At 31.6% G+C, this 17,906-nt stretch overlaps 1 protein-coding gene across 3 annotated transcripts in view; it reads right to left on the bottom strand.

Moving 5' to 3' along the window:
• Positions 1-17,906, bottom strand: part of LRBA (LPS responsive beige-like anchor protein) — a gene marked incomplete at both ends in the record, with an annotated part of 477,161 nt that overhangs the window by 151,206 nt on the left and 308,049 nt on the right. For all 3 annotated transcript variants that reach the window (XM_084246225.1, XM_084246226.1, XM_084246227.1), the window contains 2 exons: positions 5,414-5,516; positions 7,606-7,723. In XM_084246225.1, coding sequence (XP_084102351.1) covers positions 5,414-5,516; positions 7,606-7,723 — 221 coding nt within the window. The remainder of the gene's footprint in view (positions 1-5,413; positions 5,517-7,605; positions 7,724-17,906) is intronic.

The following is a 17,906-nucleotide window of genomic DNA, read 5'->3' as shown; positions in this document are numbered from 1 at the left end:
GCATAATGCCCTCTAGGTCTGTGCCAAAAAAATGGCAGGATTTCTATTATTATCAATGAATAATATTTCATTATATATCTACACTACATTTTCTGTATCCATTGATTAATTGATGGACAGTGGTTGATTTAGTTGTGGAATCATATTCCATTGTATGAATAGAATATGTAACTTTTTCTAACCCATTAAATTGATGAACATTTAGATTGTTTCCAGTTTGGGGCTACTATAAACAATGCTACCCTGGACGTTCAAATGCATGTCTTTGTATGAAAATGTTTTAATTTCAAGCATGTTGATATCATATGGACAAATTTACAACATCCAACCCTCTGGCTATCAAAATTGCTGTTGGTAAATGCAATAATCATATCTTCAGTCTATAAAAAGTTATCTCATCAGATTTTATCTTATTTAAATATCAACTATCATAAATTTCTTAGATTTCCTATTTATTGAGCCACTCTTCATTTTTGTTTTGTTTTTCTGAAGGAGGGGTATATTCTGTTCAAATTACCTCAAGTTGAGACCCAGTCCAGTTCCTTTTTGCCCATTACACAATCTCTCCTAAAGCAAACTCACTCCTTGTAAGCCTTCAAATTTCATCTAAATGACAGTCTGGCAGTCATTCCCAAATAGTACAGCTTTTTTCTTTTTTTAAGCTGTAGACTATCTCCTTATACCTAACACCCTATCCAACATTTTAGTCTGGACATCATTTTAATAGATTTAAAATTAAACTTCTCATTTTCTGACTATCCACCTTCTCACAAATCCAACCCTGACTATGGAAGAGAACTTCTCCAGAGTTCTAGCTCACTAACTGCCGTTGAGCAGCACAACCTGAGTCTGGAGGAGACATACTGGATACCTCCCTTTCTTCTCATCACCTAAATCTAAGTTATATTTCCTCAAAAATCTCTAAACAAAGATGTCTTTTATTCAACTACCTCACAGTCACATGTCACCTGGATTTCTACATCTCCTACCTATCTCCTAACTGACCTTCCTACTAAGATTACTAATCTCCAGTGATAATTCCCTTCAACATTCCTTAAAACACTAGGAGCTCTGCCTTGTTTCAGGGCATTAACAAGTGCTATTTCAAAGTTAGCTGATTTTATTCCTTTGAATCAAAACTTCAGTGACACACAGGAAGACATTTCTGACCTCTCTATCAAAAAGTACCCGATCTTAACTCCACTAATTACTATAAAAACATCTTAATTATATCCTTCCTGCCACTGATAGTTATTTATTTTGTTTACATATTTGTTTAAATGTGTATGAACAAGATGGTATCTATTCTGAACACTGCTGGGTAAATGATACATTGAAAGTGCTGAAAATATATTCAAGTGACTGATTTAATGAATTAAGACTTTCAGCTTTTATTAATTGCAGCAACACACTGCAGATTTTCCAAAAATGATACACACTAGGCGATGAATAAAACTTTTTAAAAATAGATCCTGAGTAGAAAAAGACTTTATTAAGAAAATCTACCATGTTGTTCTGAGCTGAATCTTCCTTAAAACTGAAATTCCTCATTAATCAATAAAATTATCTAATCAAAATCCTTACTATTCCTGTAAAACAACTAACGGCTATAATCCAGTGGAATAACTTTATGTGCCTTCTTAACATAAAAATTTTAACCTATGGCAGTTTAAAAATATATCCACCTTTTCTTTGGCACATTCTCTTCAAGAGGTGGAGCTTGATTCTCCTTCCCTGGAGCTTTGGGCTGTATTTAATGACTCATCTACAACAAATATAATGTAGTAGAATGATGGAGTGTGACTATCAAGGGTACAGTATAAGAAGACAGTGGGGTTGGGCTCCAGTGCACTCTCATCATTTGCGCTGGGGGAGGTCAGCTCCCATGGCAGGCCTGTGGGGGGCTGGAAGTGCTGAGCCACCAAGTCTGACTGCCAAGGGGCACATCAGTGCTTCAGTCTGCACAGTTCTCTCGCCCCAGGATAAGGATGACTGCAGCTTCTACTAACATCCTGACTATTGTTAGTTCATCTATTTCAATTGCATTTCCAAAAAGATATAACCAAAAAAAAAAAAATCAAAATAAACACTGAGCAAACACAGCTCAAATAAAAATACAATTGGCTATGCTAAACGCAAATTGTAAGATTCTAGAGTTAATGTTTCAATCAACAGAAAACTCCCTATATCTACTCTCTTCCTAGTCCTTAAATTAGTAAACTAAAATTCATTGATGGTGAATCAATACCGACTAGGAGAGAGAAAATAATTAAATGACAGTGCTATTTATATATAGCCAACTAACCAGCAAAAAGAAAAGAGACACATACCTCCACATTCTCCCAATTCCCAACACCATGAGAGAAACTTTGGCATTTTAACATTACTCTCGGATAGTTAATTTGAGCAATATAAATATAAGTTATTAAGTCCTTATGAATATACAAAGTTAATATTTGAATCTGATTTACCAGAGGTTAAAGATAAAAGTTTTAATTAAACTACAGCTACAAATTATTTAATATATGGACTTGATATGTCTGTCAACAAATTAAAACAAATATGAAGAAACAAAGCTAAGTTCGTTCATTTTTATCAAAATGATAAAAACTTTCAATCTGAATTATCATGCATGTTAGGTAATAGTACAGATGAAAATATGTACATAATGAACACCTCATAACTTAGATATTTTAACTATGGTACTTTTTCAGTGATTTTTACTGAGATAAAATTTAACAAAAACATTTACCAAACTAAAGTGTACATTTAATAAGGTTTGAATATACACACCATCACAATTGAGACACACTAGAAAAATTTCCTTGCATCACTTTGTAGCTAATCCCTTTATTCCAATCTCTGGCCCCTTGCAACGAATGTTCTGCTTTCTGTGATTTATACAGTCCCATTTTTTAATAATTTCATATAAATATAATTATAAATACCCCATGGCTATGATGTATGTAGCCCATGGTGTTATAAGAATAAGAAGCTGCAGCCCATTATGCTTCTTTCACGTAGCATAGTGCTTTTGAAATTTATCCATTCTGTTGGGTATAGTCAATTCCTTTTTATTTCTGAGTAGTATTCCATTGTGTGGATGTATTATAATCTGCTTACCCATGAACAACTGATGGACATAAGAAATGTTACCAATTTGGGACTATTAAGAATAACACTGCTATTAATACTTGCTTACAATTTAATACATATATGTATATTTTCATTACAGCTGGTAAACACCCAGGAGTGGAATTAATAGGACATAAGTACATATTTAACTTCATAAAAACACTGGCAAATTGTTTTCCAAAGTAACTATACTAATTGCATTACTTCTACTATGGTTCTAGCAATCCTGATGTTATATACCCATCTTAACCTTTCATATTTTATCTTTTTGATTTTTGAAGAAGATTTTATACAGGATAAAATTAACCCTTTCAGGTGCACAATGCATTTTTTATAAGTAATTTTTTTTTAAGATTTATTTATTTTTTTATACAAGCACTGGGTACAGTCAGAAATGCAGAAGGGTGAGAGAATTCACCAGAGCCAGAGAGAGAAGCAGAACAGGCAGACTGATTAAATACACTGCTGAGGGGGGCAGTGGGTGGCAGGAGAAGACTGCGTGCCACTGGTACCCTCCCTGGCGGCTGGGGATCAAACCAGAGCTGCAGAGGCTGCGGGCAGCTTCGCAGCCCAGCGCTCAACCACTGCGCTACCGGGGAGGCCCGCACAACGTATTCTTTTCCAAGAATACAGTTGTGTAACATCACAAGAATCAAGATGATATGAACTATTTCTATATCAAAAGGTTCCATTCTTGTAACTACCCATCCACTCTTTAACTACTGACCTGATTAATTTCTAAATAGTCCCATTTTTTTTCAAAATGTCTACTTGGAATCACACGGTGTATATTCTTTTTGTTTTGGCTTCTTTTACTAATTATATGTTTAAAAAAACCATCCATGCTTTGCATGTATCAGTAATTCATTTCTATGTTTTTTTTTCCAAAAAATATTTTTACTATTTGTAAACATTTTATTCCTACAATTTTGGCTATGCGCTTGCATGTCAATATTTCTGCAATATTTGTTTTCTATTTTGTTTCATTTCTTTTTATTGGTAAGTAGTATACTCTATTGTATGGATGTACCACAATTTGCCCATTTACTAGATGATGACCATTTGGGCAATTTCCAACTCCTAGTTATTATGAATATAGCTGCTGTACACATTTGTAATCTAGCCACTGCATGATATATATTCTCATTTCTCTAAAATAAATACCTTCAATGAGACTGTTGCAGTGAATGGTAACTATATGGTTAATTTTACATGAAATCTCCCCAATGAGGTCCTACCACTTTACATACCATGGCAGCATGTGAAAATCTAGTCACTCTGCATTTTTGATGACTCAAAGGTACACCATGTATCTCACTGTCTTTCCTGGGATTTCTCAGAATAATACCTTTGCCAGGCATCATCTTTTCATGTTTTGATACTTGCATCTATTCTTTGTTGAAGTGCCCACAGAAATCTTCTACCTAATTTCTTAAAAATGCTGTTTTTCTCACTATTAAATGTAGTAATTTCTTATTTATCCCGGAAATAAGTCCTAAGCCATATACAGTGTATAAACATTTTAACTGAGTCTCTAGCATATTTTCATTTTCTTCAGACTGTCATTCAAAAGCAAATGTTTTTCATTTTGAGGGCCAGTTTAATCAATTTTTCCTTTCCAGTTAAGAGGGCATGTAGTTCCTATCCTGGTAATGCTGGCTTCATAGAATGACTTTTATTCTTTTTTACTTTCTGTAAACATTTGCATAAAAATGATATTCTTTCCTCATCAAACATTTGATAGACCTTAACAATGAAGTCATCTGAACTGGGGATTTCCTGTTACCAGGTCTTTAACTACAAATTCAATTTCCTCTACAGAGTTAAGGTTATCCATTTCTTCACTAGTGAGATTTGACAGGAATCTGTTCATTTCCATTTAAATTGTGTAACGAGAACATATTTCTTCATATTTCCTTCTTTTTCCTTCAGTATCTGTAGGATCTGTAGTTATACACCCCAGTCATTCTTGAAACTGGCATTTGTGTTTTCTTACTTTGTAAGTCTTGAATAATGTAATGAATACATTTATTAATCTTTTCAGGGAAACAATTCTTCATGGCATTAGTTTTCCTTTTATTGATTTATTTTCCTTTTATTCAGCTTACTTTGGTTTATATTTGTTTTCCATTTTCTAGTTTCTTCAGACAAAAGTTCAATTTACTTAATATACTGATAATCCCAGCTTATAATGAAACATGTCATATATTTCAAAACAATTACAAATATTGATGCAGAATATTTTTCCTATTTTTCTCGTAAAAATAGGAAATAGTACCTGGTTTGAGGCAATCCAAAACTGGTTCCAATACCAACACGAGGTAGATAGTTAACCACTTTCTTTACTGTTGCAGGGTCTGGGAAGTTGAACATTATAGCAACTATGAAAAATAATTTAAAAAAATTAAAATAAATATGGCTTGCTTTCTGATTTCAATAAAATATTTACTCTTGCTTCAGGAATCTATTAAATACAATTCTTACTATATAACTTTTATTATATTACAAATCAAGGCTTAATATTATATGCCAGAGGTAATATTCACTTCACTTATGAACTCCTTTGCTATAAATACTGTCAGAAATTCTCATAAATACTGTTGCATTGATGTGACACAAAGAAGAGGTTACCTAGGTGCAACTCTGAATTTATAAAACTAAATTTTAGCAAATTAAATATGCCTATGAATTTGTACAAAGAACTATCTAAAATTTTAAGTTTATATAGTTAACAACCTAATACCAAAGGACTACAGCCACCAAACTATCAGTTGCATTTATTCCTAATGATGAATAGCTTTAAAAAATACTCTTTATAATGCTAACATGTTTACATCCTGTATATTCAACAAGATAGAACACAGTGTGACTTGAGGGAAAATTCTTCCTCTATGTTTAATAATGAAATTTGAATACTTTCCAATCATTTCCATTTCAGTAATTTACATATTTAAGAATGAAAAGACATGATTATCAATACACATATTTAGCATATAATGTTAATTTATTATATGATCTGAAATGTTTCATCTTTCTTTAAAAAACAGGAAAATAAATAATAACATTATGAGAGGGAATTTAGAAGATAAAAATTTGTCAGCCTTAAAAAATTTATTAACTTCAATATATGCACTATATATAAGCTGTAATTACTCATCTAGAAGATGATCCTTCTTTTCTACTTAGACTGAAAAAAACACTTTAGGCCACAAATTTTACACTTTAATATTACCAGTATCTTTCAGATAAATACGTAATCATTCACTAAGCACCTAAAACATTTTAAACTGCAATACATATAACCCACATACTTTTTAAAAAGCCTTCTTTATATATATATCAACTATTACATTGAATACAGGGGGGTGGGGGGAAACAGAAGGAATAAACTATCATAGGTTATGGCAGATGACCAAGGCCATGAGGGAAATGCAACAGAAAAATACACAGAGAAAAGCAAGGATGCATGTGAAATTTCAAAGAAGGAAATGAATGAGGATGAGCAAGCAATAAATATTGTAAGGTTGAAACCCCTTTGGGACTGCAAGAATGCAGACTGAACTAAAGTGTGAAACATTCACTTGATTATTTGCCTGGAAGAATAATGTTTGTATTAGGAAGAAGAACTGTGTGGGGGAGGAGATCAACTGGGAAAGAGATAAACATCTTTCCCTAAAGAAATTTGTACTCTCTGAAGAACATGATTTCATAAAAGAAAAAAGAAGTCTATTTTTTTTAGAATAGCTATGTTATTATATTACATATATAGATGTTATTATGGGTAGATATTTTTAATGATAATTTGCAGATTATAGAACGATAATCAGAAATTTTTTTACTTACATGCAAGGAGTATTTAATACAAGGAGTATTACAACAAACCACTATGTTTTATACATCCTCCCTTGTACACCCCCACACACATCCAACACCACTTTTCCTTCAAGTTCACCTTGTCTCTCCTTCATGTCTTAATGAATTTTCCCAAGTTCCATTCTAAGCCAGCAAATTAAATTTTAGTTTTTTCAAGAGTGATGTAATACAAAGCAACCAAGACTGTTCAGTACCATTTTCGGATGTAATGATTAGAAACAATATTAAATAAATGTATGAATCATTTGATGACCTGTCCCCTCTTCCAATGCTGCCATCTTGTAGTTTAAGCATCAGAAAAATGCTGAAGACTTCAAAACTCTACTACTGATTAAATGGTAGTTATTCCCCACATTTATAGGCATTACACTAATTTGTGATATAGCCAGACAAATAAAACTAGTATAAATAATACTAATAATCACCAAAAAGGTGGAAAGCATGAAGATCCATGTGGTTTAATAAGAAAAAAAAAAAAAAAAAGTCAGCAGGACAGAGGGTAGGCTACAAAGTACTATCTAAGAAAACATGTATTCCAAACTGGAATCACAGAGATGGAGGCTAGCTTTGTGATAATATACTTCTGCAACATCTTACCTCTGTTTGCCATGAAGATTTCCAGAGCTGTATTTTGTAAAAGGTAACGACGAGAGAAGACTGATCGTATCTCAGTAAATAGCCATTTTCCATGCAGGCCTTCAGTATATGCCAGAATCTAGTAAGGAAAAAATAATTCAAAGTAAATGACAATTTAGAATAGTTTTTGTTCTCCCCCAAATAAAATAGAAAAGTTCCTATTAAAAAATTTCCAAGAAATAATTTGGAGACTAAGAAAATCAGCTGCAATTTATAAGAAAAGAAGTTTAAATGAAAAAGAGCAAAAAAATACAAATGTAAGTGAGGGCTTTTTAAAGCAGTGATTTAACCTATTGATTTTCAGGAAATACATATTATATTATTTATCGGTTTTTTTTTAAGTTATACTGTGGAAAGTATAAATAAAACCTTAAAAAAGGAAGACCTCAAAAAATGTCCTATATGCTAATAAATCACATACCCAGTTTCATATAACATGATTATAATGTACCGAGGAGTACTTTTTTATACATTTTAAAATATTAGTAAAATTAGTATTTAAGTTTATAACTTTAAGAAAATCATATTTTAAGGAGACTGGAAGGCAACAGTCACTCATTCAAAAAACACAAAGACTGACTATAAGAGGTTAAGTATCATTTTGTCAGTTAGGCTAAACACAAACCTGCAAATGAACTCAGTATAATCTCTCTATGGAGTAGGTGGTTGTCAGAGTAACTTGTTACAATTCTTGTCATCCCATGTGACAGACACAGTAGCTTAGAAGGCTTTGCCAACTCAAAGTAATCCTGTATTCTGTCCTAAGCCACTGTGTTGCTTTGTTATTCAAGTTTTGTTTTTTAAAAAGTTCATTTCAAAAGCTTAATTATTAAGGTGTCAAAAGAAAATCAGATTTGGAATTTCTCCACACCAGTAATTCACATAAAATTAACAAGGAAAATGAGATATATTTGCTATCAAAGCCTGATGAAAATCGATGAAAACAAACTAAGTCAAAAATTAAGATCTCACTTAAAAGTAGTCATCAGTTAAAGATATAAGACAAATGACATTTGGTATGATATTGTATTATAGGCACAAAGACCAGACAAACAAAGAATAAAAAATTATGAAGAGTAAAAATTTATCCTGCAGAAACATAAATTTTTTCTTTACTCACTGCAATTTTTACATCTTACTAGCAAAGCAAGTCTATATTTCTCAGTGTCAAAAAAGCAACCTTTTAAAAAAAAAAATGAAAAAACCTGATTTAATTCACTTAAAGATTTTTCTACAGAAATTATTCTATTTGCAGCAACAGAGGATGCAGAAATGAATAGGTATAATGCTAAGGCTCAATGATTTTTGAAAAACAAAACTAATATTCAAAGGACCAAACAACTAATTCTACTTTCAGTTTTAAAACTACTAATACATATCCTACTAATTCCTTCATACAATCAACATCTGTGTAAACAACATCAAGAGAAATCAGCAGAAAAATATAGGACAGAAGTATGGGTTTAATTCTCAAGATTGTTTTGCGTGTACATCTTTCTCTCGCTGACACTCCTTCTATTCTTAGTAGTCTACTATGGCCAAAAGATCCAAAGGAGAAAAAAAATCTTTAAATATAAATCATATTACATCATTCCTATATTTAACCATCCAGAGGCTTATTACATTTATAATAAACTCTGCAGTTCTTCACCATCATTTAGCAAACCTTACATAGGGACTCTCTAATGAGGTCAGCTCATTTTCCTCAAGTCCTTTATACTTGATTTCTCTTTTCTTTGGAATGTTCTACTAGATTTTTATGTGATTGGCTCATTTTTTCATTTAAATTTCAACTCAAACATTACCTCCTCAGAGAAGTCATGGGATCTTAATCCCACTTCCTCTGTCACTACTTCACCCCCTCTACAAACTCATCACATTTCCTTCATAACACTTACCAATGCCTGATATGCTTCTGTTCAGCACTAGAACACTAGAATCTCACTTACACTAGAGCAGACTTTGAATACACTCCCATTTTTTTTTTAGAAGAACATCTCACACAGAGTAGATACTTCTGGATGATCAAATAATTCTGTGAATAGCAACCTAAGTGTTCTCTTTCTCTCTAAATATATGTATGAGTTTGTGTGTACACATGTGTATATATAGACTATGATATATGTGAAATACATGTGACATATGATATATATAAAATATATGTGATATATAGATGTATATATGAAAAATAATTGAGAAAGTGGCTGTTTACATAAATATTTCAGATTTTTTGTTTCTCAAGGAAAACTGGAGTATCTGTCAAACCTGAATCCACAGTTGACCCTTGAATTGCAAGGTGGTGATGGGTGGGGGAAGGTGCGCAGGCAGTTAGCAGTGCCAACCTACCACAAAGTTGAAAATCCTCATATAATTTACAGTTGCCCTCTGTATGCATGGACTCTGTACCTAGAGATTCAACTGACGTTGAATCTGTGAATACAGAACACAATGATGAAAAAGAAAAAAAAAAAAAAAAAAAAACCATGTACACCAAGACCATGCAGCTCAAAGCCGTGTTTGTTCAAGGGTCAACTATATGTACATGGTAACAACTGGCACAGATTGTTGTGGCAGTCTCCACTCTTACTACTACATATCTAGAGTTTCCATTGACATCTGAGTTTGCCATACAGGACTTATGAGAAAGTAGATTCTGGTAAGTATTCTGTAACAGTCATAGTCCAACCTATTCGACTATTTATAAAGAAAATGAGGCCCAGACAAGTTAAAAGTGTAAAAAAAAAATTCTTGTGAGGTTAGCGAGAATCTGTTCAACTCCCAGGTTCTCTAATCCCAAAGTCAATTGTTTGGGAAAGCTTCCATATAGATCACATTGTCAATTGTTTAAAAAAGGGTTTAAATGTGTTAAACTAGAACTAAATTCATCGAAAATTTTAATCAACTACATTTGTTTTCATGAAGAGGGTTATGGATGAAAGAGGAAAGGCAAAAGAAAACAAAGAATAAAGGATCCTTTAAACTCTGAAATACGTTGAGAATATCACAGAATAGTCTGAAAATTCTGAATTTTCTAAATGCAGAGCTATACATTAAGACCTGTTGCTCACATGTCAATCACTGTAATATCATGGGCAAGCAATCAAAAATGTCATTATTTGCATGAATATGCCAATTATTAACAAAAATAAGTAAACTAAAACACTGCAATAAGATATTAATGTTCCAAAATAATTTTCCAATCAGAAAATTCAATTTATATTCCATTCTTTCAAACACAATGATTATTATACATGAAATACAGCAAACAAATGATCCTTTAAAAAATTTACTACCAAAATGTCAAGCTATTCAAAGCTATAAAATGACACAAACCCCATATACACAGACCTTAATCTTATAAAATCCTAACATTTTGCCACATTACATGTATTTTTAAAATAAGAAAATATTACCAATAGTGTCTGACATTCCCTTTTGATTCCATTTTTCTTCTACATCAAAGGTTAGTGACCCTTGCTTTGAGGTTTATCACTTCCATGTAAGCTAATATACTATTAGTGTGTGTATGTATATTTACATATATATATCCATAAATAATATCCCATATTCTCATTTATTTTCAAACCTTATATAAATGGTATCACACTGAATGTATGACAGAGTGCGTTAAAAGTGAAATCTAAGCAGGTCTAGCAACATTTTAAAACTCCAAGAATAACAGGAGGAAAGACAGAAAATTATTTAAACTTGTTAAAGGTATTAAAATTAAAATCTTACACAAAAAATAGCTTTAAAAATATTAACAAGTGAAAGTATATATAGTCGAGAAAGTTGGGGTTTAACACAGAAAAAAAGAATCTCCTAACAGAATTACTAGATAAAATTGACATACTAACATTTCTTTAAGGTATTCATTAGGAAAAGGTGTTAGTACTAAAAAGCAGCTGAGGCCTGGCTAAACAAGAGGTTTATTTCTTATTGGAATAGTATATTCCTGGTCCGAGGCTTCACTTCAAAGTCTCTAGAGTTCAATTAAAACTGGATTAGGTAGACGCAGACCCTTCTTTGGGACTTTCTGTTCACTGAAACTCTACATACACTGACAGCACCCTAGACAGAGGTCTAGCCCTCCAATGAATCAGTTGCTATGGAAACCGTACCATTACCATTGCTCTGCAGTTATGACCCCAAGTCTGGTATAGCTTGAAAGCTTAAGCCACAGCACTCCCTTTGAATGTTTACCACCTTCTTTCAATACTGTTAGTATTATTACCAGTGAATTCAACTTTCATCTTCTAAAAATTTGCTTCAAGAAAGCTGGTTTATTAGTCAAAAGTTGAGGTAAGGGAGTTAGGAAAGAAAGTAATCAGCATATAATTTTAAAAATAAACACAAATACATAAGTATCCATATGTGTGTGTGTATACGCACACACACAGTTACTTTACATGTAAAAACATGAACATACCCTCTTTAAAATGACTTTTATCTGAGAACTGTAGCTTAAGAAATGATGTATTATTTTCCCCAAGTATACAAATTTCTATCGTCGTCTCTTCAATAGCTTACTATGAATACATATGCAAACTTCTCTACCCTGTTGAATTTACTGACTTGAAAGTAAAACATTTTTCACGTTCCCTCTAATCATGCATTTTGCAAAAATTTATGAATATATACAAATAAAACTTTCTTTTTTCTAAATCTCATGAAGGAACAAAAATAGGAGACTGCCTTTACTGCCCAGATATATAACTCTTATTGAATGAGGCATTTTTTTTAATAAAACATTCAAAATAGGTCCTAAAATAAAGTCATATTTGTTTCACTTAAGGATAAAGGCTTTTTTTTTCCTTTCAGAAACTAGTTTCAATAAATTTAAAATGTTTTCAAACTCATTTCAAGAGAAAAAAACTGATCAAATATTTTACCTCAAAAATAAGAAGTATTTACATGTTATTCTGTATATACAGAATCAATAAAAGGTATCTTCAAAAATACTACCCTTTTAGTTCAAAATTAGTATCACACAACCTAGTCCCAAATATTTGACAATTTTGGGATTGTACTCTTTCAGATAATTCTATATTCCTGAAGAAATTTTTAATAAAAATTCAGATAATATGTACCAACAAGACTTAAAATTTCCCACAAAACTATTTCCAACTGCATAGATATATTTGACATCAAGAAAAATGTTTTAAACTTAGTAGTCAAAATACAAACTTATCATCAATTAAGCAATGACACCACTGGTAGGAAGTCTAGAAAATACACACATCCCATTTTCATGAAGCATAATTATAAATTAGTCACAGAGATTATATCATAATATGGCTAAACAGTAACTACTGAAATATATTTAAAATGAAAACACACTGAAAAATATTCTAACTATAGTTACCAATAAATATATGTGAAAATATATTTTATTTACAATAATTGCAATCTTAACAAAATATTTAAAGAAATTTCAATCAAGTATGTTAAGTTGTACAACTATTATTAACAAAGATTTTAGGTTTTATTGCATATAATTTTTCTGAGCCTGATATCAAAACATAGCATTTAATTTATTCTAATACTATTGAATCAAGAATTTACTTCATCAGCCATATAACTTTTGGTTTTTTTTGAAAGATAAAGTCTTAGAGTTCCTTCTTATTAAAAACTACATCATTTAAACTCTAGTGGAAACTTTAAGATGGTAATTTTGACATTAAATACTTATACCCACAAATATATGCAATGCCCAAACTCTGTAAAGACCAGGACAATAACAAAAATATGAAAGTTATGGTTATGAAAAGAAATTAAATTTAATTGCATGTTTTTTTTAATCTATATAGAATATTTTGTCCTGCTTACTAGTACATGATGTACAGTATTCTCCTTAGTATTTTCATGGTTGACAAATTCAATTAAACATATTCATTACTCTAATGTTCTACTTGGCAGTTTAGTCAGTATGAAAAATTAAAAATATATAAATAAAATGCTATGTGACCTTTGTATTGATTGGGCTAAAATGGCTTTAGCCTGGGTGTGGATGATGGGGTAGCTGGGAGGGGCGGGCGGGGAGCACACAAACACATACACTCTTATGTTTTCTCTTCCAATTACTGAAGGAGATGATAAAACCACAGCAAATGATGTATCAGCTCATTTTATCTTATCGCTTTGGGGCTAGGTGACAATGAAGTTCATATTTCACTGGCTCCCATTGAAGATTGTGAAAATTACTTGCCCTCATGACCTGAAATTTCACTAGAAGACAGAAATTTCTCTTCTGCAAAGTAATGCAATTTTTCAGATGTCAACCTTTAGCCCAGCTTTAAAAATTAATTTCATTTATATTAACCAATGATATTGATATTTTCACAGAACGCGCTTTGATACATGAAGCACTGACTGGCAAATTGATGTTGCTTTAGATGGGTAAAACCATTTTATTTTAAGCTGCTATGGCAGGCAGATTTATGGCAAACTGAAATTCCCATTTCATAATTTAATATTTGTGCTAGAGTGATGCACCTTTAAGCCCTTGGCCTGTAAATAATCCAGACTCCTTAGCTGGTTCTGTTTTATTTCCAATATTCTTCAGCTTAAAATAATTTGCATTCTAAATGATGAATCATAAAATGATAAAATGTCCATCATTCCTTATTGACTTAACATTTAATGTATGTCTTAATGAGTCAAAAGTCAAATGTGGTAATGAAGAAACTGCACAAAGAAGGAATTTATCCAGCACCCTACTAATTATTCTATTTAAGTTAAAACTATAAGCATTTCCTTAAAAGAAGAGTGAAAATATACCATAAAAGGATATTAAGGAACAACATTAAGGAACATGAACACATCTTTATTTTTCACAACAGCATGTAAGGTAAAGAGGTAGGTATTAAATTTCAGAAAAAGGGTAGAATGAACTTAGACAAAATAAAGATATATGCATTTTAAGAGCCTGTAAGATAGAAACACAATAAAAATAAAGATACGGTGTCAAAATTGAATAAGGTGAAAGTGTTTCATCTAATTTCAACATAAGAGATATAGAAGTTAACCTGTATCTGTACAAAAACAGAAAAATTTCAATGTAAAATTTAAATACTTTGGAGTAAAAAGGTTACTAAAAGATACAGTCTGGTGCCTTAGCAAGTTTTTATTACCATTATCCAGTAAAGAGTTCTGTCAAACTCAAAGAATGCCTATTATTAGAAGACAATCATCATACCAATATCCTATCATTTCATTAATAAGGTTACTTAAGCATAAACATACACAATTCAGGTGCTAGTCTACACATTATTTATTTATACTCTTAGAATTAGAAAAAGTCCAAGAAAGACATTTACTAATTTACCTATTTTTTCCACAAAATGGTTTAATGTTCTGCCTAAGTTTCTATCCCTGAAATGATTTTTGCATTCTTTATATAACAAAATCCAAGTTGACTCTCCTTCAAAAAAATATTTATATTTAATTTTTATTTATATAGGGGAAATGGCCATAAAAATATACTCTATGGTTTTTTTCATTTAGATTGCAAAGACTTCTAGCCATTTTCAAGAGCTTGGGAGAACATATTACTAACAATGATTTTTGTGTATCTATTATTCCACATGAATGTTCACTCTCTAAAATCATGAGCTTTCTATTCCTTAGAGTTAAATTTAAATCAGAATAAGAAAATGTCTAATTTTAAATTGACAAAAATATTCTATAACATATACTTTTTTAAAAAAGATTTATTTATTTATGCATACAAGAACTGGGGTACAGGCCAGAGGAGTGGGGGTGAGAGGATTCACCAGAGACAGAATGGGGAACAGAGCCGGTGGATCTACTGAAATACACTGCTGAGGGGAGCAGAGAGAGACAGGAGAGGTCTGCTGAGCCACATGGGTTACCTCCCTGGCCAGGGATCGAACTTGTGCTGCAATGCCTGTGGATAGCTCACAGTGCTGCATTTTAACCCCTTGCGTCACCGAGGAGGTGCCACATATACTTTTAAAACAATAAAGGAACCAAAATTTCTTATGAATGTAAACTGTTAATTCGTGAACTCAATCTCAATTTCAGATTGTTATCAAAAGCCTTTTAGGGGTATGTGAGTAGAGTAAAATCCATCTGTAACTAGACTACTTATCCCCTAGTAGCACATATAATGTGATTTACCCATGGAAGTTTCTCTGGTGATTACATTATTTAAAATAATTAAAGGAAAAGGCTTTGTATATCTTCCGAACAATTGTTCTTGTTCAAACATAACAGAGAAATAAAAAGCAAAATAGAAAGTAGAAAAAGAGCAAATTTAATCCAAAAGAAGGAAAAGAAATCAAAATTAAATGAAAATCAATGAACTAGAAAATCAAAAAATACAGAGAAAAAAATCCAATGAAACCAAAGACTGGTTATTAGAAAACACAAAATTTATAAACTAGACAGAACAGAATAAAAAAAAAAAAAAACAAAGGAAAGGAAAGCAGAAAGAAATTACCAGTATTAGGAATGATATAAGGAATTATTAGTATCAGGAGTAAGGAAAGATCACGGTAGATTGTATAGACATGGCAAGAATAGTAAGGGAATACTATAGAAAACTTTATATAACTAAATTAGACAGCTTTTGAGCAATACAATTTCTTGAAAGACACAAACTACGAAAGTCCCCTCCAGAAGAAAATGAAAATATGAATAGCATTAAATATATTAAAGACATCAAATTCATAGTTCACATCTTCCCACAAAGTAAACCCCAGGCCCAGATGGCTCCACTGGTGAATTGTACCAAATATTTAAGGAAGACAAAATACCAACGCTATACAAAGATAGATGCATTTGTGTTGTTCAGAAGGTTCAGGGTTTCCATAAAATATTGTCTAATACACAGGTTTATTTCAAATTAAATAATTTAATTAAATATATATAAAATGTATATTACTAGAAATAGACATATACAACTACTTTTTTGAATTTTTTTATGTAACACACCAGCTATAAAGCAGCATCAGAAGGCATTGTTTATATTCTTCATATTTGTAAAACTGAAGAAAATATTATTTTATGCTGTTTCTAGGCAGCAGGTGACATACTCTTGTTTCTCTTTTCCTTGTAAGAGACACTTTATGGTTTCATAGTTTTTCAGTTACGTTCTTTTTTTCATAGTCCCAAGGATTCATTACTTTGTTAACCATTTATCAGAGACTCAAATTCAATCTATAATACCCATTCAGAAAGCAAATAATTCAGCCTCAGTGACTGTATGTGTGAAAATGGGTTGTGTCCCAGATATATGGCCTCCCTGCCTGTGGCACAGATTAGGTCATCATTCAAACTAACCACAAGTCTCTAGAATAAATACAAGGAAATACTGGTTCACTTTAGCTGATATTTCTGTTTCACTGTAGATTCTTTGGTTTAGGTAGTTATAATGCCACAAAAGTAATATGACAAAAGTCTGAAAAAACAAGGTTCAATAATAGAATGATGAGGACATTTCATCAACTTTGCAAATGACCAATTATTCAACAAATACCTAATCTGACTCCTCTTTCACATGAGGATGTCTTCCTAATCTCTATTTCAGTCTTTAATAAGAAGTTTAAGCTATAATATTCTAAGGTTGCAGGCAAGAAAAGTCATCATAAGCACACATTTCTTTCCATATACAAATAAGCTCTATGTTGTTTTCAAATTCTCTTTTCATCTCTCATTTATCTTGCTGTTACAAAAAAACAAGAAAACATTATTTACAAAGGGAGACTAGTTGGCTACCTAGACAGCTCCCCATAAAATGAAATTATGTAGGTTAAATTCAACAAAGTTCAGAGCATACCCATTAATCTCACAAGTTCAGAAATGAATATATTAGGACAAAAAATAAAGATTCATCTGCTGGAAAGATGCTATTATCCAAGTATACAAAAACAAAATCCAGAAAAATGATTTTTTAAAAAATCTACAGAAAGCACAATTGTTGATGAGGAAATAAAACATGGGGTACACTCTTTATCTAAAGGGGGTAAAAAAAGATAAATCTGACTAAATTCAGAATGACAGTTTACTAATTTAAAATAAGGAATGTAATGACTCTTTTATGGTTAATCTTGAGAGAATAATCAGAAAATGTTATCTCTTCTCTAGACCTATATCAGAATTTAAAGGTTAGATTGCTTAACTTTCCTGCTTCCTTGCCTTCCTTTAATGGAAAGGCCTCCCTCATCTCAATAATACCCTCTATACTAACTGCTAGAGACTGCCTGGTAGTCTTAATGAGATAAAAAATATTTTTCAAA

The sequence above is a fragment of the Talpa europaea genome (assembly GCF_964194135.1).
Source record: "Talpa europaea genome assembly, chromosome: 10".
Lineage (NCBI taxonomy): Eukaryota > Metazoa > Chordata > Mammalia > Eulipotyphla > Talpidae > Talpa > Talpa europaea.
The sequence above is the reverse complement of the archived record's forward strand: the minus strand, read 5'-3'. Positions and strand labels throughout refer to the sequence as shown.